Source organism: Lactuca sativa, chromosome 2 (assembly GCF_002870075.4).
Source record: "Lactuca sativa cultivar Salinas chromosome 2, Lsat_Salinas_v11, whole genome shotgun sequence".
NCBI lineage: Eukaryota > Viridiplantae > Streptophyta > Magnoliopsida > Asterales > Asteraceae > Lactuca > Lactuca sativa.
The window spans coordinates 180825100-180851283 of NC_056624.2; the positions used below are offsets into that span (position 1 = coordinate 180825100).

Sequence of the window (26184 nt, forward strand, 5' to 3'; positions counted from 1 at the left end):
CTGCTTGGTGGCTAAGCAACCAGATAAGAATAATGACTGAAACCCTAATTCCTACACCTAAAAAAGACCCCTTGGCATAAGAAATTCGACAACTTGATACCTAGGGTTCCTAGAGCCGAATTTCATACCTCCCCTCTCTTTCTCTCTCTCTTGCCTCTCCATTTGCTCTTGATGTTTGCGAGCCACTAGAATTACTACACTTGTGGTACCCGCTTTCAAAGACAAGAAGATTCAAGATACAAGTTGTTATTACAACATAACAACAAGAGGTATGTATTCCATTCTTCTTTATGATTTTTGAAATTACTAGAAGCATGCTAGGTTTATTTTGTGTTCATAATGTTGTATGAATAATAGTGAAAATATAGATCCGTATCTAGGGTTGCATGCACACATAGGATTGTTTGTATAAAACCCATCAGTGGTATCAGAGTGTTTGGCTTTATTTTTAATTAGATTTTATACAAAAGTATGAATTTGACATATTAGGGTTTATAGAAAATAAACCCTAAGGGCTTGATTTTTGAAATTAGAGTTCCTAAACCCTAGATTTCGAAATTTTGATAGGGTTTCCGAAACCCTTTCCTTAGCCTCCAAGATTTCGAATTTGAGGGTTATCCAGCCCTAGGGTTTTCGAAATTGCCTCCTCCCCAAGATAAGATTCCTAAATTTTAAGGATTTGGATAATGTTATATCTTGTAATTATCCCTTTAATTGTTTAATATGGTAATTAAAGATTTTGAATTATCTCATCCTAATTTTTGAATTTTTGGGGATTTCAGGGATTAGGTTAAATTAATTGTTAATTTAATAGATAATCCTTCAAGATTTGATAATTCAAATTAGTTGTTTAATTGTGGGATAATTATTAAATCAAATTTTTAATATTTAAAATTTGAAATTAAAAGTTTTTAATTTTCAGAAATTTTAAATTTGATTAAAACCCTAATGATTTGAAATGTTTCAAAACCTGCCCTTAAGTTTTGGAATTTAAATTTTAATTAAAAGTTTAATTTTAAAATGTTAAATTCTAAAACCCTGATTTTGAAAAGTTCAAATTGCACCCTTATGGTTTTATTTAATTAATTAAGTATATAATTAAAAGAGAGTTAATAAGTCCATAGTGATATGGTTTACATTTAATTAAATTAAAAGTGCAATTTATTAAATTAGACCACATAGTATTTTAAAAAGTGTAAAATACACCATTATACTACATATAAAATTAAAAAGTCTAATATTATATATGTATTACTTAAGAGCTAGTCTTACCGTTAGTAGGCCTCATTCACGAAGGCGATCAATGAAGGGGGTATAAGGTTATGGCCTATAAAATGGTTGTTTAATGGGTGTCCACTCTCACCCACTGCTTCCTTGATTGGTGGAGGGTCGTTAGTCGAATGGGTAGGATAGGGCAAACCATTTCCATTAAAAGTATAATGAATTATAAAGTAACTAAATGTTTTATAAAATTCCCAAATCTTTGTTACTTTAGGCAAAAATGAATTTGATGCAATTCCATGAAATTACACTTTGTACCTTTGGTGAGACGTTAGTGGAGCGTGTGTGGTTAACCGGCACACTAAATGGTTTCTAAGCAAAGGTAGCGAAGGGTGACTCGATGTTTGTCATAGTTCGGTGGAACGTGTGTGGTTAACCGACACATCGAATAGGTGACTGTAACATTGAGGGCACCATGTATATTTGCATGGTTATTCACACCCTGTTTTGTGACGCTCGGCATCCCAGTCAAATCGAGGGGCATATCGAGATTTAAACATGCCATTGAAAAGTTCAATGAATCTCAAAGGATCTTGGAGTTTTCAATACATTTAAAACTTAATCTCTTTTTCGTTTTTCATGGTGGAAAATTAGTGAATCGTCATTCACTTACCTTCAAATGTTCTGCAATTTGGGTTACGACGTCCCTCTCCCAAGTTGTAGAGTATTGTGTTGGGTCCTAGCCTTAATATCTCATATGAGTGTTTTATTAAGGACTCAATCAATCAACTAACTTGAATTTTCTCCCGTTTTGTAGATGTCAAAGTATGACAATTATGGTCTTCCCAAATCCCTTGGAACAAGCTTTCCACATGAAGATGATATTCCACGATTCGATCGAGGAACACGAGATCATGCTTCACTTCCTCCACCTCCTCCTATTGTTCTCCCTAACCCATAAGTTCAAAGGCTTGAAAAGTTCAAGCTCACTCAAGCCCTGTTGGCGATGAAACATGAAGATGGAAAACCCGTGTGTGCTCACGCCCTAGGGATGAAATCACACATCGATAGGTTGATAATGTTGGGTGCAACTTTCCCAAAGAAGTTGGTTGTAGACTGAGTTTCTTCAGTCACTCCCTGAATCATATAATAAGTTCATAAGAGAGTATTATATGATGGATCTTGACGCAACCCTCATTGACCTAACTTACATGCTTATTGTTACTGAATCAGAAATGATTTGGCAAAGTAATGGAGCATATTTGTCTGGTAATTCAACCAACCATGCTTTCGTGATCGCTCCAGAAGAAGCCACATGTTTCATCTGCCAAAAGAAGGGGCGTTGGATACGAAGCTCCCGCAATCACCTGAGGAATCCAAGAGATGGTAGAGTCAAGGAGTATGGCTCTACTTCAGGTAAAATCCACTATCTAACTCCATTAAGTTCTTATTCATTGATTCTTAATACATGATGTGATAAGATTACATTTAGATGTTTTTACGGGATCGGAGAAAAAAGAGGAAGCTTGATGAAAGAGCGAGATGAGTCTGATCACGGAGAAATGGATTACGATCACATGGATTCGAAGATCAGATTTTGAGCTTAGGAAGTTATGATAGATTTGTTAGAAATATTTGATTACATAGTTTTTCAGTTGATTTTGCATTGTAGGGACATGTATTCCGTTGCTTTTATGAATAGAATAATTTATTTGGTTTGTCTTATATATATATATATATATATATATATATATATATATATATATATATATATATATATATATATATCCTTGCAATTAAATCGTTGTGAAAAATTGATGTTTGTGTATTTCTACAAATGGATGTGATTCTTAGTTATGAAAGTGTCGAATTTCTCTAAGTAAGGAAAGATTCCCATCACCCAAATTTCAATTGGACAGAAGCTTGGAATCATATGATTTAAGTCATGTGATGTATGGAAATCTTAGTTTAGTCCATCATAAATATCAACAAGATTATTCATCATATTTATTAAAAGATTAGTGAATATGATCATGCTTATAGGATTAAGCATGGTTCTGAGTCATTGAAAAAGTGTTAATGAATGATAGAACGAATAAGAAGAATCAATGAAGGCAGAAAGATAAAAGGTATCTCCAATCTAAGAAGAAGGGATAGTACTTTTGTATCATGTTTATGATCGTCTTAATGATTAAGATGATGGGTTTTGAGCATTCTAACACTTCCTAAGTGTACATGCAACCCTAATAACCTTGGATCTATGTTTGTCTAATTATCATGCAAAGTTGATTTCCAAGGTTATGTTCCTATCTAGCATACATGGGGAACAATTTTTCTTTGAATGAAAGATAGAACTACATACCTTGTTGTTGAAAGTGTTCCTTAAAACCTTGTGAGCCTAGCACCTCAAGTGTGATGCCTCAGATGCTTCACACAACACCAAATGCAATGAACAGACTTGAGAGAAAACTCTAACACTTGCAAAATCGGCCAAGCCCTCTTCTTCTAGTTAGTGTAGCCGATTTTGGGGAGAAACACATTGCTTATATAGTGTGTTGCATTAGGTAAACCCTAATGTAACATGACTCTTTATTTCTTGATCCATGGGTTAACTCCATGGAGCATCCATGGAGCATCCTATGGGTGGAACCCAACTTGACAATCCATGAAGCCTCTTAGCCCACTATATAAGATATGGAAGATTTACATAAGCTACCCATATATCTAATTAGTTATCTTTTGATCACTTAATTAATTCTAAATTATTTCTTGATCAAAACTAATTAAATAATATTATTAATATATTAGAACTTATAATATATTAATAAACCATAAATGTTATTTCTCTCATTTAGTTTATTCAATTGCATGATGCCATGCAACCTAAATGGACCATGCCGAGTCGGGTCAAGTACATACTAGAAATAGTTATGGACTTAGACACCTTATCCAACAGTCTCCCACTTGGATAAGTCTAATAACTATAACTGTAATACTTTAGGAACCGATCAGTAATCGTAGCTCTTTCAAGGTTTCTCGGAACTAAAAAAATATTGATACGCCATTTAAGATAAGTGATCACATAATCCTCTGTTCTAGATATCAGCCGAACAAATACATGGAACAATGTCTTACTTATTGTCCAGCAGTTTGTTTCCCGATTTCCGATTTGTTTGACAAAGAACTTAATTAAACACATCAATTTAGTTCTGACCGGGCCCGGTACATAAGTCAAAACAAAATCATCGAGGGGACCAGATATCAGCTTCTAATCCAAGAAGGAACAGATAAACTTCGACTCATATGTTTGTTCTACTACTCGTTGAATTATACACAAAAGCATGTTTTATAACATCGAGTTACCAATGCATTTACGTACAATCTGTAAAACCCCGTTTATTTATTAAATAAATAAATTAATTAATGAATGAATAGAAGCCCTAAAATAAATAATTATATGTCAAAGGCTGGTCTCGAGGAGCTAATTGACACACTTTAAGAGAGTGGGGGTAAAAAGAGTAACATATGGACCTTATTTTAAAAGATCTTGAAGAGAAGGGGGCTGTTTAGTAAGTATTATAGTCAAATTGTAAGGAATTTTAAGGCTGAGGGCTAAAAAGGTAAATATGGGGTTTATTTCAAAAATATTTCTGAAAGGAGGGACTATATATGTCGTTATGGGAGAAAGTTTGTAAATCCGGGTATATAACCCCAACGTCACCGAGAATGAACCCTAACCCTAAAGAAAAGATTCAGCCGTCACCCTCCTTATGCCTTCCTCGCCGGCCGCCACTCCCATTTCTTCACCTCCGGTCGCCGCCACCTCCCGTTCCCATCCTCCCTTCGCCACATCAACCCAATCGTTGCTAGGTGCCGCCACATCGCTGTTGCTGGAAGCGAATGGGAAGCCGTAAAGTCGCTGAGAGAGGCCGAGATCGTCGCAGCCGCCGCCCATGGCCGTCAGATCCTGCTGTCGGTACTCCTTTGTCACCGAGGAACCACGACATTGCTGCTGTTGGGTTCTAGTCGGAGGCTAGGCACATTTTGTTGTCATCGTTTGCTGCTGTCGTTCGGAAATCACTACACCCCGCCGACGCCTCTATAAGCCACCTGCCACCGTGAAATGGTGGCTGGGTTGGTGGTCTCGTGAAGTTGTGAGTGTGTTGCGATGTTGTGCACGAGTATTGGGATGGTTTAGAGCTACAGAAGCGTTTTCTGGCTGGAGATTCGAAGAAAACCCCACCACCACCACCACTTTGAGGTGGTGGCTGCCACCATTCGCCGCCGCCGGCCACCATAGGGTGGCTGTGCATGTTTAATTAGTGTAGTGTGTGTGTTTATTTGTGAGTTCATTGTAAATTGTAAAGCAATTAGAATAATGAAAGGAAAAATCAAACCACCACCATAGGGTGGTGGCTGCCGCCACCGGCCGCCGTGTCGGGTGGCGGTGTGCTTGTCTTGTGAGTCGACTCGATTGGGGATGCTTGAAACCCTAATGGGCTCAAAGGAGCTCTAATGGGCCCAATGAAGCTTAATGGACTCTAATGGACCCAATAAAACCCTAATGAGCTTATTAAGATTTTAGTGGGCTTAATAGGCCCAATAAAGCCCTAACTGACATAAAAGGCCAACAAATTGATAAGTGGGCTAATATTTGGATTGGAAAACCCTAATGTCAATGAAAACCTAACTTTAAGAATTAATCGGGTCACACACACAAGAATTATTTAATAACTTGGAATATTGAATAATAATCATTGGCGGAAATTAATCTAAGCAATATTGGACTTAATGGATTAATTCCTTAATGGGTTAAGTAGGAAACTTAACCCTAATCATCATTTTATGTGAAACCCTGATTTCACTTGGGTTTATTGTTGGGCCTTTCTATTGAGCCTTGATGATTGGGTTATTGAATGGACTATCCAAGATCAAGCAAATGATCTAGAGTAATTTAATGGGACTAGGGTAAGGCCCATGTAAGGGGCTTGAGCCCAATTTGGAAAATTGGGCCATAGATGGGCCATAGTTTGGGCCTTAATGATTATATGATGTTGGGCCTTAGAATGAGACCATGTATAGGCCTAGGCCTAATTTGGAAAATTGGGCCATGTGTTGGGCTTTGATTCCTAATTGACTTTGGGCCTACGGATTGGGCCTTGGGCTTAAATAAGCCAAGCCTGGGGTAATGTAGTAATTATCCAAGTATGTATTATGGTTATGTGTTGGGACCCAATTATTAATTGGGTGTTATTTTGGTGTTGACAGTTCGGGAATCTGTCAACTAATAGTTGGGGTTCAGCCTGCGGGACTTCAGCAGTGTGGGATTGTGTCTACGGGACTTCAGCAATGTGAGGTGAGTTACCTTCCAGTAGCGGTGGGTCTACGGCCACAATGTCGGCCCACCAGTAGGAATTGTATGATAGCTGTTTGTCTCTGTGATGTTCATCTAGAGTTGCTACTACCTGTGATATGTGATTATGCTAGTATGATATGATGCTATGTGCTAGTGACAGTAGGGGGAGATAGTCCCCCAGAATACCGGTCGATAGGGCCGAAGGGGCGGTCATGCCCAGCCATGCTAGATAGATTATGTGATATATGTGTTATGTGGTAGTAGTAGGGATGAAATAGTCCCTGGTATCCGGTCGAGAGGACCGAAGGGGAGGCCAGCTCCCAAATATGCTAGTCAGTATCCGATCGAGAGGACCGAAGGGGAGGCCAACTCCCAGACATGCTAGTCAGTATCCGGTCAAGAGGACCGAAGGGGAGACCAGCACCCATATATGCTAGTCAGTATCCGGTCGAGAGGACCGAAGGGGAGGCCAGCTCCCAGATAGACTAGTCTGTATCCGGTCGAGAGGACCGAAGGGGTAAGTCGGGCACCCATATATGCCTGATAATATATGTATGTTATGTGATTGTATGGTATGCGGTATGATGGGGGAACTCACTAAGCTTCGTGCTTACGGTTTTCAGTTTTCGTTTCAGGTACTTCATGTTTAAAGGAAAGGAGCCGGCTTGATCGCAGCGCATCACACTATGGTTTTCCGCACATGAGATCTTTGGGATTACACTCTGATATTAATTTATGATAACATGTTTGATTATTTCTACTTTGGTTTTGACATGACATGGTATTACGGATGTTTTATTACACTGTTGGTTTTATAATGACATATTTAAAAATGAAATTTTCGGCCTGTATTTTTGGGATGTTACAAGCTGGTATCAGAGCCTTGGTTTGAGGGATTCGGATATACTCTTGGTATTAGTGCTCATAAGTTCTGAGTATTGGATTCAACCCACGCTCGCTGGTATCACTTCATGGAATTTATCTCGAGTGATCGCGAGACGGTAATATCATATAAGTCTTCAAACCTGGAGATATGTCTTGTTGCCTATGACTCTATGAGTTGGTTATGCATTGATCATACGAAACCGCATTGGTAACTCGATGTTATAAAACGTACCTTTGTGTGTAATTTAACAAGTAGTAGAACAAGCAAATGAGTCGAAGTTTATTTGTTCCTTCTTGGATTAGAAGCGATATCTGGGCCCCTCGATGATTTTGTTTTGACATATGCATCGGGCCCGGTCAGAACTAAATTGATGTGTTCAGTTAAGTTCTATGTCAAACAAATCGGAAATCGGGAAACAAACTGTTGGACAATAAGTAAGACATTGTTCCATGTATTTATCCAGATGATATCTAGAACAGAGGATTATATGATCACTTATCTTAAATGGCGCATCATCATCTTCTCAGTTATGAGAGACCTTGAAAAGAGTTACGATTATTGGTCGGTTCCTGAAGTCATACTTGCAGTTATAGTTATTAGACTTATCCAAGTGGGAGACTGTTGGATAAGGTGTCTAAGTCCATAACTATATCTGGTATGTATTTGACTCGATCCGGCATGGTCCATTAGGGTTGCATGGCATCATGCATTTGGATAAACTAAATGAGAGAAATAACACTTGTGGTTTATTAATATATTATAAGCTCTAATATATTAATAATATTATTTAATTAGTATTGATCAAAGATTAATTTGGAATTTATTAAGTGATCAAAAGATAACTAATTAAATATATGGGTTGATTATGTAAATCATCCATAACTTATATGGTGGGCTAAAAGGCTCCATGGATTATCAAGTTGGGTAAAACCCATAAGATGCTCCATGGATGCTCAATGGGAGTTACAAACCCATGGGTCATGGAAATGAAGAGTCATGTCATATTAGGGTTTACATGGTGTAACCCTAGATGTGACACACTATATAAAGAGCATGTCATCTACCAAAATCGACTACACAAGTGGTTGCAAGAGGTCTAGGCCGATTTATACAAGTGTTATACATTCTCAAAGTTATTCCAAAGCATTTGGTGTTGTGTGAAGCATCTGAGGTATCACACTTGGGGTGCTAGGCTCTCAAGGTTTTCAAGGAATCAAATCAACTACAAGGTATGTAATTCTAGCCATCTTTTAGATTAAAAGTTCCCCATGTACGCTAGATAGGATTATGAACCTTGGAAATCATATTTTGCATGTATTTTAGACAAACATAGATCCACGGTTTTCTAGGGTTGCATGTACACTTAGGGGTGTTAGAATGCTCAAAACCCATCATTTATTACCCTTCTCATACCATAGACTGTCTGCGCGCCAAGAAATATTCCAGGAACTTCCTAGGGTTCCTTTCCTCACCACTCTCTGCTATCAACTATAGAAGGAACTCCCTCTAATACCACCTAACTACTACACAAATACAATTACATATTATCAATACTAGATAATTCATTGAATGAAAGGTCCCACACTACAACAGTTGGACTCAAACAAGAGCTGCGCAATAGAGTTAAACCTAACCTCTTAAAATTATCTAATCTCAACAATATGTAACCAGATGCATTCGTAAACTAGTCAACTGGTACTAATGAGAAATCCTAAAAGCACAAAGCACACAACATTCTAGCATAAAGCAATTCGAATCAGAACATAACCTAAACATGCCATCCTATCAGATAATTGATATCATACTAGCTTGTAATCTATAAGCTCATACAATATGCACATAAAGGCATCCCTCCTCGCATTCTATCATGCAATCCTGAGCAGATCCTCGGTCCTAATCTATCATGCGATTCTCATATCATAACATAAAACATTTAACATGTATGAGTATTTTGGGAAAACTTACTTGAGATCCACTGATTGCACGCATCGCATCCCCTTCTTTTATTATAAACAAAATACTTTTTTTATTAAAATCTACCAAATCCTAAGTTTGAGTTCAAACACACTTGAGAGTATGCCCGAATCCCTTAAACCAAGGCTCTGATACCAATTAGTAATATCCAAAAAATTGCAGACAAAGAATTTCATTTTTAATTCATTCCAAAACATCCAGTAATTGTGATAAAACAACCAAAAGTGTATCATAGTGACATAATATCATAGTATAAATCCCAAATCACATAATGCGTAAAACATGGGTGAATGCGGTGTGATTAAGTCGGACCCTTCCTTTTTGAGCTGGAAGTACATGAAACATAAAACTGTAAGCACAAAGCTTAGTGAGCTCCCCCAAAATACCACATACCATACATGTATAACAGTCAAACATAATTGGGTCTATTTCACCCCCCCCCCCCCCCTTTAGTATCTTTCAACCGGTATTGGGTCTATTTCACCCCTTTGGTATCTTTCAACCGGCATTGCGTCTATTTTACCCCTTTCGATATCTTTCAACTGACATTGGGTCTATTTCACCCCTTCGACATCTTTCAACCGATACTATGTCTATTTCACCCCTACAACTAAACATACAATCATATCAACGAAAGTCACAAAGACAACAGGCATAAACAGACATAACATGAAATTGTCATGAAGATAACTATCATCCTACTAACATAATCTAGTGAGCCGACATTGGTTCCTTCGACCGTACAGTGGAGGAAACTCACATCAGAATGAAGATATCAAATCACAATCGGGCTTCCGAATCATGAAGTCCTCTCACTAAATCACAAATAAAAGAACCCTAATTAGAAATTGGGTCAATAACCCTACCCGAGAGTCTAAATCCTAAACCCTTACTTTAAGGGTACAAAGGCTGCTTAATCCTTTCCTTATTGGGCCTAACACGCCAAGACCTAAATCCAAACTAACCCAAATCCCAAAAGATATTCCATTCCCACTATGGGCCAAAGAGCTCCAAGATGGCCTAAGGCCCATAAATGATCCAATACCATAAAAGGTCTAAGGCTAAAACTCAACAAAGCAAGAGCCTAACTAAACCACAAGTGCAACTTCTAAGAGATCCTTCCTTCTTCACAATCACCAAAACACCAACAAAGTTCACTTCTAAGCTCAAAACACTCAAATGGCAGTTAGGGTTTCGTGGGAGGGCTGATGAGGAGGTAGCCTCAAGCCTCATAATAGGGATTATATAGGGGTTAAACCCTGAAATTTAGGGTTTGTTGATTCCCAACGTACGATGGTCCTTCCCCCTGTGTCCAAGTCCAGTGAGTACGTCGTACGCCGTGCATACTCACATTACGCCCAACGTAATAAGCCTCTTTCTGACTTTAATAATCGACACTCAAACAAAATGCCAAGAAATATATTACCTTACAAAACGGATGTGACAAGTATGATGACTGTGAACCCAACATGAATGTTTGTATATGTTCTTTTATGTGGGGTATTTTGGGGGAAATCACTAAGCTTTGACTTATAGTTTAAGTGTTATGTTTCAGGTACTACTAATGATCAAGACAAAACGAAAGTGTGATCGTACACATCTTTCGATGATATGTTTTGGAGATTTTGTGATACTTGATTATGGGATATTTGTGTTTGATATTTGGTCTATGACTTGGGTTTTGACTGGAAACAATGATTTTACTTAAATTGAAAATAAAAAAATTATTCGTGAAGTTTGGGATGTTACATGAATCATTGTCTTCTAATCTTCATCTTATTCCGCTTGCATTTGAAGAAGATAATCAACAAGAATCAAGCGTAATAAGCCTCTTTCTGACTTTAATAATCGACACTCAAACAAAATGCCAAGAAATATATTACCTTACAAAACGGATGTTACAAGTATGATGACTGTGAACCCAACATGAATGTTTGTATATGTTCTTTTATGTGGGGTATTTTGGGGGAAATCACTAAGCTTTGACTTATAGTTTAAGTGTTATGTTTCAGGTACTTCTGATGATCGGGACAAAACGAAAGCTGATCGTACACATCTTTCGATGATATGTTTTGGAGATTTTATGATACTTGATTATGGGATATTTGTGTTTGATATTTGGTCGATGACTTGGGTTTTGATTGGAAATAATGATTTTACTTAAATTGAAAAATAAAAAAATTTATTCGTGAATTTTGGGATGTTACATGAATCATTGTCTTCTAATCTTCATCTTATTCCATTTGCATTTGAAGAAGATAATCAACAAGAATCAAAGATTTCCCTTTATCATTTAACAAAAATAAACAACTCAAAATAGCATAATTTATTTTCCAGTTGGTGCCATACATCTTCACTGCCTCCCTCTCCTAATCCTTAGTGTTATTGATTACCCATTTGTTGTTAGTGCCATACATCTTCATCGCATGCGACATTGGCGTCACATGAATCACCATCAACAACTTTAGATTTCTGCATAATCGATTTGTAATTTTGTATATTTTGAAGGCGTAAATGTTGCTCATGTGTATTTTATTTTATTTTCTTTTAGAAAAAATTGATATGGATAATTGGATATGTTGTCTAAATTTGATCCTTTAAAATCACCAACTCTTCTAAATTACTGAAATTTCAACTTTAATGAACATGCCTACTTGATGATGTGTATTATGAAGTGATTTGAAATATGAACTTACGTGATTTAGAAATACGAAGACTTACGTGATTTACAATTCAATATGAACCCTTATCACGTTTAGGTAAGTTGATAACGCTATACAAGCCATAATTAAAATATTTTTCAAAAATCAATGTAATGATGTTGCAAGAATACATGTCTTTTATGTTGGATGACGGCATGATTTATCTGCTTGTGTGCCAAAAAACTAAGAAAATTGCCAAAACTCAAGAAACAATCAAAATACATTTTGGCATGAAATGACTCAAGAAACAAACAAATACGTCAAAAATTATATAAGATAAAAGATAATAAAATGAAAAAAAAAAAAAAAAAAGATAAAAGATAATAAAAAAGTATGGTGGGTACTTGTGATTAATACTAATATAAATTATGATTAAACAAACAAAAATAAATAAAAAAATAATGATAAATATATAAAAAAATCAGTTTACATTGGTCTCAGACCATCCACACAATAAATTAGAACCATAAAAATCATATTCACCAAAAAAAAAATGTTAAAGATTAAATCTGTGACTTTTTGTAACAAAAATACAGAGACCATTTATGTAACTTTGTAATAATCCAACGATAAATGGGCCGATCAAAGCAGCCACGCCAGGCTCAGTTTTTTCCAAGACGAGCTGAAGCCCAATTAGTTGAAACGGCTTGTCAACGGAAATGTTCATCTGAAACTGTTGAGTGATCGATGTTTAATCGGGAAAAATGGCAGGATTAGTGTCTGGGAGAATTTAATGTGATAAACCAAAAATTGTAACGAGGCAAACGGAGCAGGAAGACGAGTCGATCTGATCATGAACCGGTCCATCAGAAACCCCTAAATTGGTAAAAATGAAATCCATATTTATATAATTTTCCTGTAGTTTTTATCCCAAAAGCCTAACCGACACTTTCATTTCTTCCTTTCGATATTCCCTGTTTTATTTTTCATAAAGAATAATTGTCGTAGTGATCATATTCATAGGTCGAGTGGAGACGAAGACTTGTAATAAAATAATGGAGAAAGAATAACATGATGGGCCACTGCATGATTGCACTAAATTCCTTTTACGAATTAAATGCCAAATTCCTCTGCAATTGCTACTTGCATGTATAATCGTATATTTATAATTATAAGCACTCTTGAAACACTGCGTAAAAATATTATGGACTACATACAAATTCTAAAATACTGTAATTACATCTTCAATTAAATAAGAGATGGATTCATCTGAGGTTGAGTTTGGTGATGTTCCTCTGAGGTGCCCTTTCAATAAACCCTTCTCCTTCTTCCATCTTCAACATTTCAAGCAAGAACTCATTCCACGTGTCAACAGGGCCAGGCATGCACCAATGAACACAATCCGGGTAGCTTTTATTATCACTAGCCGGATGCCCAAAATGGTTCGGATGTCCATCTCCCCTCATTATCATAGCGTCACTAGTATCCAACAGCCTGAGTTTCATCTCCTTATTCCTCAATTCCCCTTCACTCTGTGCAAGCTTGAACTCATTCACTTGAGTTAAATACATCTGTAACTTATACCCATCCAACTTCATCTCTTCCTTTGAGAAAGGTCTCGTTCTCACACAATTCCCACCATTGTTATAATCTCCATTCTCAAAATGTTGTGGTGAAAACGTCCTTAAAAACGCTAACCCTGTAAAGTTTTGATGGTTTAGAAGCGTGGTGAATGCTGTTTTGAATGCCATCTGGTATGCGTAGTAGACTGTGAGGTCTGTGATGTTGTCTTTATTGCAGAAATGACAACCTACGATTTCACCCTTTTCATAATACATAAATGGTCGGAAAAACCACTGTCCTGCTGAAAATATGATCACATCTATGTTTTCTATCTCGGATGTCCACGCGTCATCTGGTTCATCTAAGTAAAGATTCATTATACTGTCGCGAGTGAAGTTTGTTGGATTTGGATCTCGAGTTTTCACCAATAAAGGAGACCATATTGCTATTAATGTGAAGTTGTAGCTGGGAAATTCCCATCGTCGGAATCTTGTATCATTGGTATACGAAACATCAATAGGATAAGCTTCCTGTAAATTATTTACAATTGTTAGTAAAAAAAAAAAAATCATTTTTCTAGCCTACTTTTTAATTTTTTAACTTCTATCTGTTGAATCTTTCTGTTTGTTTTTTTTTTTACTTGAAACAAGAGACGTTAATCTGCCGTACTTTACCTTTTTCTTGTCATTTTCTTTTTGAAATAAAGCATCCAATATTAAGTTGTAACTTACGCATTTGTCCTCATACACACACTTCTTTTCAAACATTAAAACGGATATATACTTCCATCTCCCAACTACTGATCAAGCCCACATTATGTCGTCTTCAAGGGACATAAGTTTGGCTTTTTTGTATAATTATCAATAATTAATCAACATAATAATTGACATTAACACTGTTGATAATGCCGTTTGTTGTCAGTATTCATTATTACCCTTTCTATTTCTGTTGGCACGTCACTCTCTTATCTATGTTTGTGTGTGTTTGGCTCTTACCTTTATTCATACGTCTACAAGAAAAATACTAACAGTTACACTTCTATAATTATAAACAGTGTTTAAAAAAGATGGACCATCAAGCGTATGGTGTGGATGCTCCTTTAAAATAGACAAAATACTAGATAACAAGAATAATACTTATTATCAATGTACCACCACTTGCTTTTGCTTTCAAACTAAAATAATCTGTCCCACCACTACAACTGTACAAAGCAACTCTATTTGTCATTTTATAAATATGCGTATATAACTATATATATACGTGTATATGTACTTATTATCTTTAATCATTTTCAGTATTAAGTACTTAAACAAATTATATTCTTAAACCGCCATTTTTGAATGATAAAGATAAACTGGCTATGCATGAAGAAGTATATGAATTGAGTTGAGGTTAATTTTGAAGAGAACTTACACTAGCTAACATGCAAACCAATGATTGCATTTGGTTTCTTCCCACCGAGTCTCCGATAAACGCCAAGCTTTTCCCTCTGACAACCTCCAAAAACTCAGCCGCATCAAATTCAGGTAACTCGCATTTATCCGGCTTCCATCTCCACTTCATGAAATCAGTGTCTGGTCTTCCATACTTCATACAATTTTGTCGATCATCAATAATGCATTTCGTTTCATTTGTATAATAAGTTTCCCTCTCGTCATCAAACACCCAACTCCCTTGAAAGATGTTACACTTGAGATCCTCGGTTGAGTTTCCGGCGGGTGTGGCGGTGTTGAGTAGCCGGAGGTCGGAAAAGTTTCCGATGTAGAGATGGACGGTGATTAGGAGAGCTAGAGTTATGACGGGGAGGATGAAGTGGTTGGTGGTGATGAGTGGTTTGTGGAGGTTTCCGTTGGTGGTGGGAATAGAAAGCTGATCAATCGGATTGGGCTTCATTGGTTGAAAATAATAAGGTCAGGATTGAGTTTGAAGTTTGAAGGGGTTTATATATACAGACTCAAAGTGCTGTTGATGGTGACAAGTATAAGCAAACCATATACCCTTTAATTTCATGAATTTAAAAGATTAAATCACTAAATATATTATAATGATTAATATTGAAGAGCACTCTAAATATATATATGAGCTGGCTAGCAAATCATTAGCCTTTTAAGGACAAACTTGGAGAATAATCTTGTTTTCCTTTTTTCCCCACCACAACATGATAAGAGTGGATTATTTTTGTTGATGGCGAAAAGGGTAATGTAGTAATTTTAATTATGTATTGGACGACACAAGTCTTAGCAGACATGGCATCTGGAAGAGCAACTTATGTAAGGTTACCAACTACTAACCCTCACATGGTCAAGACAGTTTGTACCTCGACATATGTTCTTGCCAGAGTAAAATGGTTTGTTTTCATGTGCTCATTGTACTCTGTGCATCGCTTTGTGTACTCCAAAATTAAATAATGAACACAAGTTCTTGTATCATGTTATTCTATAGGTTGATTTTTTTTACACAACATCATTGACAACAAATTTGATTAATTACTGGGCGTTCGTGTTGGGGGTTTAATAAAGGACTGACAGGCTGACAAGGAGACTTGCATAAAAGAAATTAATGAAAGAAAGAATCTTTGTGTTTCAAAAGGGCATGTAATTTTAATATTAGTTTGGGGAGGTCCATGTGGTCAATCATGCATTCATGCTATTAGTTTCCGATATGCAACTTCATTCCACATGTTCCCTTTTGGCAAATCAATGCCATACATTGTAGATGAATGTTTTATCCAGAACTTCCTCATCTTGGAAAATTTTAGCTACCTTTGGTTCAAAAAATCTTGGAATCTAGTGATTTAGCGTTTGCATGTTGTTTGAAACTTAATTGGGGATCTATTGCTGAGGAAAATTTATGTATATAACAATGCACTTTTGGTTTGTGAATACGATTATGTAAAAAAAGTTATGTTTTTACAAAGCTACATGAATGAAAAGGAATATGTAGTAAAATGAAAACCAATTATGTGACAAATAAGTAACCTTTAAAAACAAAAAATCTTTAAAAACAACACGTATAAAATCAAAGATGTAAAAACGGAAAATATTAAAAGATCATGCATAAAAATAAAGATGTAAAATAGTGGTAAAAAAATAATTCGTCAAAACCAATGGTTAAAAGGGTATATATATATATATATATATATATATATATATATATATATATATATATATATATATATATATATATATATATATATATATATATATATTTGTAAAACAAAATTTCTTAAGAACCTATTTTCTAAAATACAAAGAAGAAAGTTAGAAAATTATAAAAATAAGTGGACCATATTTATTAAAAAGCGAAGAAGAAGAAGAAGTGAAAATGGGCCAATATCAGTGTTGCAAAAAAGGTTAGACAAAATTTGTATAAAATCGGACAAAGTGTTGCAAAAAAAGTTAGAGGAAATTTGTAAAAAAAAAATAGATAAAGTTTGTAAAAAAAAATTAAAATATGGGCCAAAATGTATAAAAAAATAAATTTGAAAAAAAATAGTTAAGGGGCAAATATTTGATTTGGAAGTTGGGTGGTTCTAATTTTGTGTTGATTTAGGTTGGATTAATGGTAAGCAAAAACTAAATCGCAGGAAAAAAATTCAAAGAAAAATCGTGTAAACCAAAACAAGTATGATTTCTAGTTTGAAAAAACCGAAGTTTTCGTTGCGATTTAGTTTCTAGTTTTGTAAAAACCACAAAAAAACTCAACCACATCAGCTTGTGATTTAAAAATAGCTTCCGCACAAAATAAGAAAATCTCTCTCCAACGCATAAATGGTTGGGAGTTCACGTTTTCGTCATCTTTAGTAAAATCAAGGCCACCATGAAGACATTCATAAACAACTCTACTATAGTTTTTAGCGGATAACCTCAATTTAGGTTTAATAGTACATCCCAACATGGGACGACCATACTTGTTCAATTTATCTCTCTCAACTTGGATGTCGTGAGGCGAACCTTGAAAAGTTTTAACATACGCAGTAGAGATTCGCAAATCTTCCAGACGTAGAGAACGCAGGTCTTTGAACCCAAATACATTACCTACAATGGTAGTAAACATGTTAGTAACATAACCTTCTTCAAAAAGGTTTAATGGGTAAGCTACGTAAACAATATATTGATTTTCTTCTCCAAGAACAGGCTCGATTCCATAGCATCGCCCTTTGTAACGATCAAGGCTCGTAAGCCCATCGGTCCACACAGTTGTCCATGTACCAGTAGAAGATTTGGCAGCTACTGCGACCCTGCTTCTTCAGGCGGAACTCTAGGTTGAGGAGTTACTCGAAATGCTACCAAAATATCAGTATCCTTGGTTTCATACCCAGGAGTATAATAAGTCAATTTATAATTTGAATCCAACACTTGCTTTAGTCTCTGTTTGTGGTGACATAAATCCCTCCCTACAACTCATGAATTAAGAATTCTCACAACAACAATGTCTAGTCGACATGAATTAGGCGTTAATGAAACTTTTTATAGGAACCTTTCACAAAATTCCCAACTAATAGTAAAATTATCAACTAATCAGAATGCTTGATTATTAGACCATGGTATTTGATTCAGCAAATACATCATTATTGTATACTCTTTCATATATATATATATGGCGCAACCCAATTCTTATTTATTTACTTATTTATTGAATCGAAATAACTATATATATATATATATATATATATATATATATATATATATATTATAACATCCATAAATTTTACGCCAAATTTAAACTTTTCCAATCATATATAAAACCCAATGGTATTGTTTACAGAAAATGTTTTCAAATTATTATTCAATCAGAGTGTCCCAAAAGCCAGGTCATAAGGATGAGGAGCGGTACGGTCACGCCTTTGTTTTGCCATGATCTCCTGAAGTACCTGAAATAATAATTGTAAATTGTAAGTCTGAGGGCTTAGTGAGCTACCCCCAAAATACCAATACCACACTGATAATATCATATCAGTAATAATCAATCAATCAACATGCATACTGGGCCATCGGCCTGACTGGTCCGCCCTACAGGGCCTACAGTTTAACTGAATCTATACCGAGCATTCGGCATGACTGGACCGCCACGTGGGCCTACAGTCTCCCCGGACCGCTCATAGGGTATGTTGACCTTCAGCACAAAGCAGGACCGCCTCAACCCAACCAACGAGCAAATAATCATGTGCGCATAATAGGGGTGAGCATAAGCGGGTACCCGCCTAATTTGACTGGAACCGGAACCGGTCTAAGCGGTTCTTAAATTTTTAAAACCGGTCCCGGAACCGGCGGTTCCGGTTCTGATGTCGGGTAACCTGGTTATGTTTATTTTTTTTTTAAATACGACATATGAAATTTATTCATTACAAATGACAAAAAATTGAGTGTCTTAAATGACAAAAACTTAGTCGCTAATCATTCAAAAATTAGATGACAATAAAAAGAAAGCATTTATCGAAACACAAATTTATATGTGTTGTTTTTTCATTGTGATATCGAACAGTTGTTGATATACTTGAATTACGAGGACTAAAAATACTCATGTCAAATTGTCTATTATTATCGAAATCGACTAACGATTATGTTATAACGGCAAATTTAAAATGAATAAAATAGAAAAGTGATTTTATTAAAGATGTAAATGGAGGAAAAGACGAAAATCAATGTGACCGAGAATTAAAGCAGGAAAATAGTTATATGGAAAATATAGGATTATCTAAAGCGCATAGTTTTAAGTTAAAACGAAATAGTATCGGAAGTTATATATAAAAATGCATATATCAAGGCGGTTCTAACGGGTATCCAGCGGGTAACAGTTCCGTAAATATGAAAACCGGAACCGGTTCCAATCGGTTCCATATCTTGCGAACCGAAACCGGAACCACTTAGGCGGTTCCGGTTTTGGAACCGGCGGTTCTTAGACGGTTTCGGTTCCAAAGGCGGGTAACTGGTTTTGCTGCTCACCCCTAGCACATAACTAACATATATTGGCATATACAGACATCATATATATATATATATATATATATATATATATATATATATATATATATATATATATATATATATATATATATATATATATATCTTACTGATCATCAATCATAGAAATCTTTCATAACTAGAGCACCGACCCAGCAAGTCACTAACATACCAATCCCTAAGGATCATAAAAACATAACATACTGTCTATCCTGATTCCGATCTATCAGATCATAATCTCATACATATCATATCATAACCATAACAACTAAAGGGTCGGCATTGGTGCCTTAGACCCTTTTGATACAGTGAGGATGACTCACCTTGCAGACGTCGACTCGGTAGATGAACTCCAACTCTCGAATCACTGCCAAAAACTCCACCACCTATTACAACAATACAATCATACCCATCAGTTCTCAACCTTTCAAGGTACTCCATAAACAAACTAGTCAACCCTTAGTCAAAGTCAAAGTCCTCAGTCAAGGTCAACAGTCCATATTGACCCTTACTCGACGAGTACCCTCGGCTACTCGCCGAGTTTCTTGAAGTACTTGCCCACTCGCCGAGTCACCGGAGTGACTCGTCGAGTTCCTTTGGTTTACGATTGAACCCTAAGGCCACTCGTCGAGTTTCCTTCTTGCCACTTGTGACATCCCCATTTTCACGGCCAGAAAAGACCGATTTGTTTATGCTTTGTTTTTAAAATCAGCGTAATCGTTTAAAGAAAACGGTTGCGGAATTTGTTCCCAAAACAAGATATGATAATAACTTATCAAAACATTTCTCAAAGAGAATGTATTTTCATTTAATAATAGAACCTCAGGATGTCATGTTCCGATACAAACATATAAGCATAAACAGAACATACATTCATTTACTCTAGTGATTTACATCTCCTTTAATCTCTCAGTGCAAAGCAGCTTCGTATCGATACCTGTGATACAATTAAATTGAGTGGGTCAGGCTTGGGAGCCTGGTGAGCATATAGGGTTTTCAACCCACAATAATATAATTATTATATTCAATCATCAAACAATCAACCCAATTACCCATCCTCATTATCTTCGTTTATCTCTTAAGTACCTTCCCTAAGGGATTATCCTAAGGGTCATCTCCTACATCGTATTTACCTCTCATCTCCTTACATCACATTTCCTTATATGTTTATTTCTAAGGATCATCGCATGAATAGGTAGTCACAACATCGCCTGGACTAGTAATTCATAGTAAGGGTTAGACTATCATCGCATGAATACGCAACCACAACATCGCCTGGACTCGTAATTCATCACCTAGGGGTTAGAGTATCATCGCATGAATACGTAGACACAACATCGCATGGACTCGTAATTCATCACCTACAGGTTATGAGCATGCTGGTGTTTCCACGGGGTCATCTAGAATAGTCCATGGTCGCCATCTATACTCTGGTAGATGACTACATCACCAAATTTCCACATCGCGGGTCAAGGTTATGGTATCTCCTCTCATATCACATCACCTATTTATCATCACCTATCTATCATCACCTATCTCTCATCACCTAATTATCATCACCTAATTATCATCACCTATTTCTCATCACCTAATTATCATCACACATCATCTAATTCATCTGCCCATGTTCTGCCCAACATATTTGTAGATATAAAATACATATACAGATTAACTCATTTAACACCTATGTAAAACATCCATTCCACACTCATCTCAAATAAACAACAATATATAAACACATAACATGTATTTCATAGCAAATACTTCATATATTTATGTTAGAAGAAAATAACCACACACTCACACATATAAACAACAATATATATACACATAGCATGTATTTTATAAAATACGTCATATCTATGTGTAAGATGAAAGTAACTACACACTCACCCAAACATATACTTAATACATTCAAACAATACTTGTATTATACCCGTGTTTATGAAAGGGACTATACACCCACACATATAAACAACTTTATATTATACACATAGCACGTATTTCATAGCAAATACTTAATATTTATGTGTTAGAAGAAAGTGACTACACACTCACTTGATTAGAAGATGATCGGACAGCACTACGGCTTGTAGAAGTAGTATTCTTCGGCAGATCTGGAATATCTTCACAAAAACCGGACTCCTCGCGGGCAGAGCTTCGGCTCGGGAATTGCACTTCTCGGGATCTTCGGGGTCTCGGGACTTGCTTCGGGCCTCGGGAATGATACCGGGGCTTCGAGATAATTCTTGCACGAAAAACGATGCAAAAACGCGAGAGAAAGGGAAGAAATGAGCAAAAGAATCGGCTGCCATCGACGTCCTTTTATAGGGGCTGGAAGGTCGAATTACGCTGGGCGTAACTTGAGATTACGCTGGGCGTAACGACGATAAGATCGCTGACTCCCCCCCCCCCCTTCGGATACTGTCGGAATATATATATATATATATATATATATATATATATATATATATATATATATATATATATATATATATATATATATATATATATATATATATATATATATATATATATATAAAATATCGAAAATATTTAATAAACTTCAAAAATTCATATCTTCCTCATACGAACTCCGTTTTCGACGTTCTTTATATTCACGCGTAGGTGAGACTACGATCTACAACTTTCATTTGGACTCCATCTACTAATTTTGACTTTATTTTTATTATTTATTTTTAGTAGGCCGGGACAGGAAAATTCCATTATAAATTCATAACTTCTTCATCCGACGTCCGTTTTCGCCTATCTTTTTATAGTTTTACTCCTATTAACGAGACCTTCAATTATAATTTAGATTGTTTCGGCTAAAAACCGCTCGGTCTCAAATCGAGTATTCGGGCTGCATACCGCTAAGTCGAAACTTCAAAAAATCATAACTTCCCCATACGAAGTCAAATTTGGGCGTTCTTTTTATGCACGCTCACAGTTTAACGTATTCTACGACTTTCATTTAGATTGCTAAGGCTAAATATCGCTCTAACTTAAATTCACTTTTTACGTCGCGCTGTGTCGTGTCGGTTCTGTCGCGAAACTTCGACAGGTCATAACTTCTTCGTTATAACTCGGATTTCGGCGTTCTTTATATGTACGGAATCCTTGTAACATATACTACAACTTAGTTAAGATTATTCATTCTAAATAATCTTTCATCAAAAATTCATTTTTGACGCCTATCGTCTCTAAATTGACTAGCCCTGATCTACGGGCGTTACACCACTCGACGGTTACACACGCATACATAAATTGGGGAAACCTCAACCGACTCGCCAAGTTGTTCATACAACTCGTCGAGTTCTATGGCAATCTTCATCGGACTCGTCAAGTTGTTCATCCAACTCGTCAGGTCCAGACCTATCTTCATATGACTCGTCGAGTCGACCTTGCGACTCATCGAGTTCCTTCAGTCCTTAAGCCATACAGGCTCTTTTAAGCCATGCAATGGCTCCAAATTACAAATCCAAGCTCTTAAGGCATGCTTTTCATGTAAAGTTGCAAACTTTACGTGCATGCATAGCTAAAAAGGCTCTAAATGTCAAATCCAAGCTCACAGTGGGGTTTCATACTCAAGGAAAGCTTCATACATGGTCAAACTCGGAGCTTTATGACTCTAGGACCCAAGAAGGGTCCCGATCTGAAGTTACAACTTCAGATCTAGCTCATATCCCACAATATCATCACATTCAAACCATAAAAACCCTAGATCTCAACCAAATGAGGTCTAGAAAGAAAAATGAGGTAAAGGTGGCGTCTTGATACCTCCAAATGATGCTAACTGAGGTAGATTTTTGATTCCCACACCTTCCTTGCTCCTAGTCTCTTGCCCTCCAAGCTCTTCCTTTCCAAAAACATTCTTTCTAAAGCTCAAGACACATAACAATGAAGCACCACACGAATTAGGGTTTCTATGAGCTCTCAAGGACTACAAAGAGGCCAAAGGAAGCTTAAGCCTCTTTAAATAGGGTGCAAACCCCAAGGATTTAGGGTTTCATCTGCGAACTCCTACTCGTCGAGTCCCTTCATGGACTAGGCGAGTAGGTCACTAAACATGTGATCCCACCCTGCTGCTACTCGACGAGTAGTGCAACCAACTCGTCAAGCAGGACTTAAAACCAAAGAAATTCTTATTTACATCAATACCTAAGAATCGGGGCGTTATATATATATATATATATATATATATATATATATATATATATATATATATATATATAGTTGAGTGACTCCGACATAACTAGCATCATGAGTGAGTCGGTTAAGGCGTGGGACATATGAACATGAGGTGTCTAGGGTTTGAACATTATCTTTAATAGTATTTTGTTATTGTGAGACGAAAGATCTTGTGTAAAGTGGATCTTTCTTCTTTTGCCTTAGTGTATGATATGGAACAAGTAGTAGCTTCTTCTTGTTTATTTGTGCCTCACAAATGGTGTTAGATGCGATTATCTTGACGGATTGGTGGTATTTATGGAATATTTTATTAAGTGTGTTTTTGATAGTTGTTGACCGAAAAAGGATAGGCTTATGGGTGATATTATTGCGAGTTCTTTTTGTCGGGTTGTACATAGAAACAAAATTTTCATACAGACTAGAACTTATCGCTTCAAAACCCAAATTTAAACACTTTGATATAACGTTTTCTTTATCATAGCTTTTTGTTAATGCCTTTTTATTTTATATATTTAGTCGTTCAAAAAAGGTGATACAAAACCAAAGCATGTTGTTTAAATCTAGTACTTATGTGAAGACATTAATCAAATTTGTAAGACATAAGATCCCATGTTTACTATCTACCATGGAGAGCTCAAATATTGATCAGGGAATTTATAAATAAGAGAGCACTTCCTCATCATGTAAACAAAATAAGTAGGTCAACATAATGAGGTGCATACTAACTTTCTTGTACTAATTATGGATTCAAATCATTATCACATTCACTAAAACAACAAACAAACAATATAACACTCACACATATGCCAAAAACATGAATGTTGATATGACCTTATTTAACTATATATTTTAAGCTATTTTCTTAATATAGTTGATTAAAATGTTATATTTAAGATATATGATACTTAATATGCTTTAAAATGTTCAACTACAGTTACAATCAGAGTTAAGATGCAAAAGGAAGAGAAAGAAGCTAAAAGGGACAAAAAAACGAAGAAATCCGGAAAAGAACTGATAGACGCACCGCACCCTTAAGAAAATTCCAAAACTTCTCGAATAATGCCCGTCTCAATATATGTGTTCATGTGCAACAAGGAAGCCCGACACCGCAAAGTGGTGAGACCTGTACCACGCCGTGGCATCATAATTTTATAAATATATAGGTTTTGCAACCCTAATTCGAATGCCAACTTATACTAACTTGGAAAGCTAGTTATTAGATGATTACAACCGTTTTTTAGAGATGAAGAACACCATTGAAGTGTGTATTTGAAGATCAAGAGAGAATTCATCGATTTTATCGTTTCGGTTTGTGTTATATCATGCATCCCAATTTCGAATTCGTTAAGTTTTGTTTTTTAGTTATGATGCAAGGCTAAAAATCTTACTACTTTCACTAGATGTAGATGAATCATAGTTAATATGTTTTGATTTTGTTAGTAGGATTATGTGAGTTGGATTTAAACTTGTGTTCGATGGATTTAAACTTGTGTTCGATTGACTGTTTATCTTTCATGTTAAAGTTATGATTTTTATTACCTACATGTGAGTTATGTGTAGTTTAAATGATCAATCTAGTTACATTAGTTTGATTCTTAACTCTTTATGATCATTAAATTGTTAAGAGTAGATATTTATTTAATCCTAAAGTTAGGTAATATAAATTATTAATTTTGATTGTGTTATAGAATAATAGATATCCACACTATGCTTGATTTATTTATGATAATTGATAAGAAATCGTTAGATCATAACGTTCATAGTTGAATTTATTTAAATGATTTCGTGTCCACTAATTGTTTGATCATTGAGATTAGATGTTCATTAATCATTGATACTAGGAATTCCGACCAAGATAATTAGTCATAAAATTCGGTAACATACTCATTGATCCATTACATACTAACGAGCCAAACATAAAAAACTAAGGGATTCGTATTCTAGTGGAAATATTTCAAATCTGAACTAGTTTTTTGTTTTTGTTTGCTTAATTTGAGTGTTTAAAACAAGTTTATAATTTAAACAAAAACCTCCCTCTTTACTTTTATGTCTTTAGTTTAACTATTATCTTATTTGTTTGAATGAAAATCATAACCGTTCCTTACGAGTTCGACAACCATTCTTACCTTAAACTATATTACTTTACGACTAAGTACATTGTCTATTTGTGATTTCAAAAGTAATTGAGATTCGATAAGACTTTACAAATTTAAAACTACTAGTTTATAAATAACATATCAAATGTTGATTTTGTGAATGATGGATTAGGATGGCAGGGAGGGAGGGAAGGGGTTTTCACTTTTTGGCTTACAAGTGAACAGGAAGGAGATAGGAAAGGTGTGGTGGGATATGGTAAGTTTTGGTGGGCCCATGTATTTAATTTTCTTT

At 35.8% G+C, this 26184-nt stretch overlaps 1 protein-coding gene, 1 long non-coding RNA gene and 1 pseudogene across 2 annotated transcripts; all 3 read right to left on the reverse strand.

The window, feature by feature from the left end:
* Nucleotides 1–13204: 13204 nt before the first annotated feature.
* On the reverse strand, nt 13205–15688 carry LOC111876674 (protein trichome birefringence-like 19). The gene is made up of 2 exons (XM_023873236.3): nt 15056–15688; nt 13205–14172 (listed from the first exon to the last, which is right to left on the reverse strand). Exons 1-2 carry the CDS (start codon nt 15533–15535, stop codon nt 13345–13347), a joined length of 1308 nt encoding a protein of 435 aa, XP_023729004.1. The 5' UTR covers nt 15536–15688; the 3' UTR covers nt 13205–13344.
* A 1620-nt stretch (nt 15689–17308) lies between these two features.
* On the reverse strand, nt 17309–18049 carry LOC122196630 (ribulose bisphosphate carboxylase large chain-like; annotated as a pseudogene).
* Nucleotides 18050–18362: 313 nt separating this feature from the next.
* Nucleotides 18363–20543, reverse strand: LOC128132096 (uncharacterized). Its single transcript, XR_008230022.1, has 3 exons — nt 20477–20543; nt 19929–19991; nt 18363–18515 (listed from the first exon to the last, which is right to left on the reverse strand). It is a non-coding gene; the product is annotated as an uncharacterized LOC128132096 (long non-coding RNA).
* Between the last annotated feature and the right edge of the window lie 5641 nt (nt 20544–26184).

What these genes read in the sequence shown, in the direction of transcription:
- LOC111876674 (XM_023873236.3), bottom strand. Translation starts at nt 15,535, where the DNA reads ATGAAGCCCAATCCGATTGATCAGCTTTCTATTCCCACCACCAACGGA. An exon ending in TGGTTTGCATGTTAGCTAGT is followed by an intron (nt 14,173 to 15,055) that starts GTAAGTTCTCTT and finishes AATAATTTACAG; the next exon opens with GAAGCTTATCCTATTGATGT.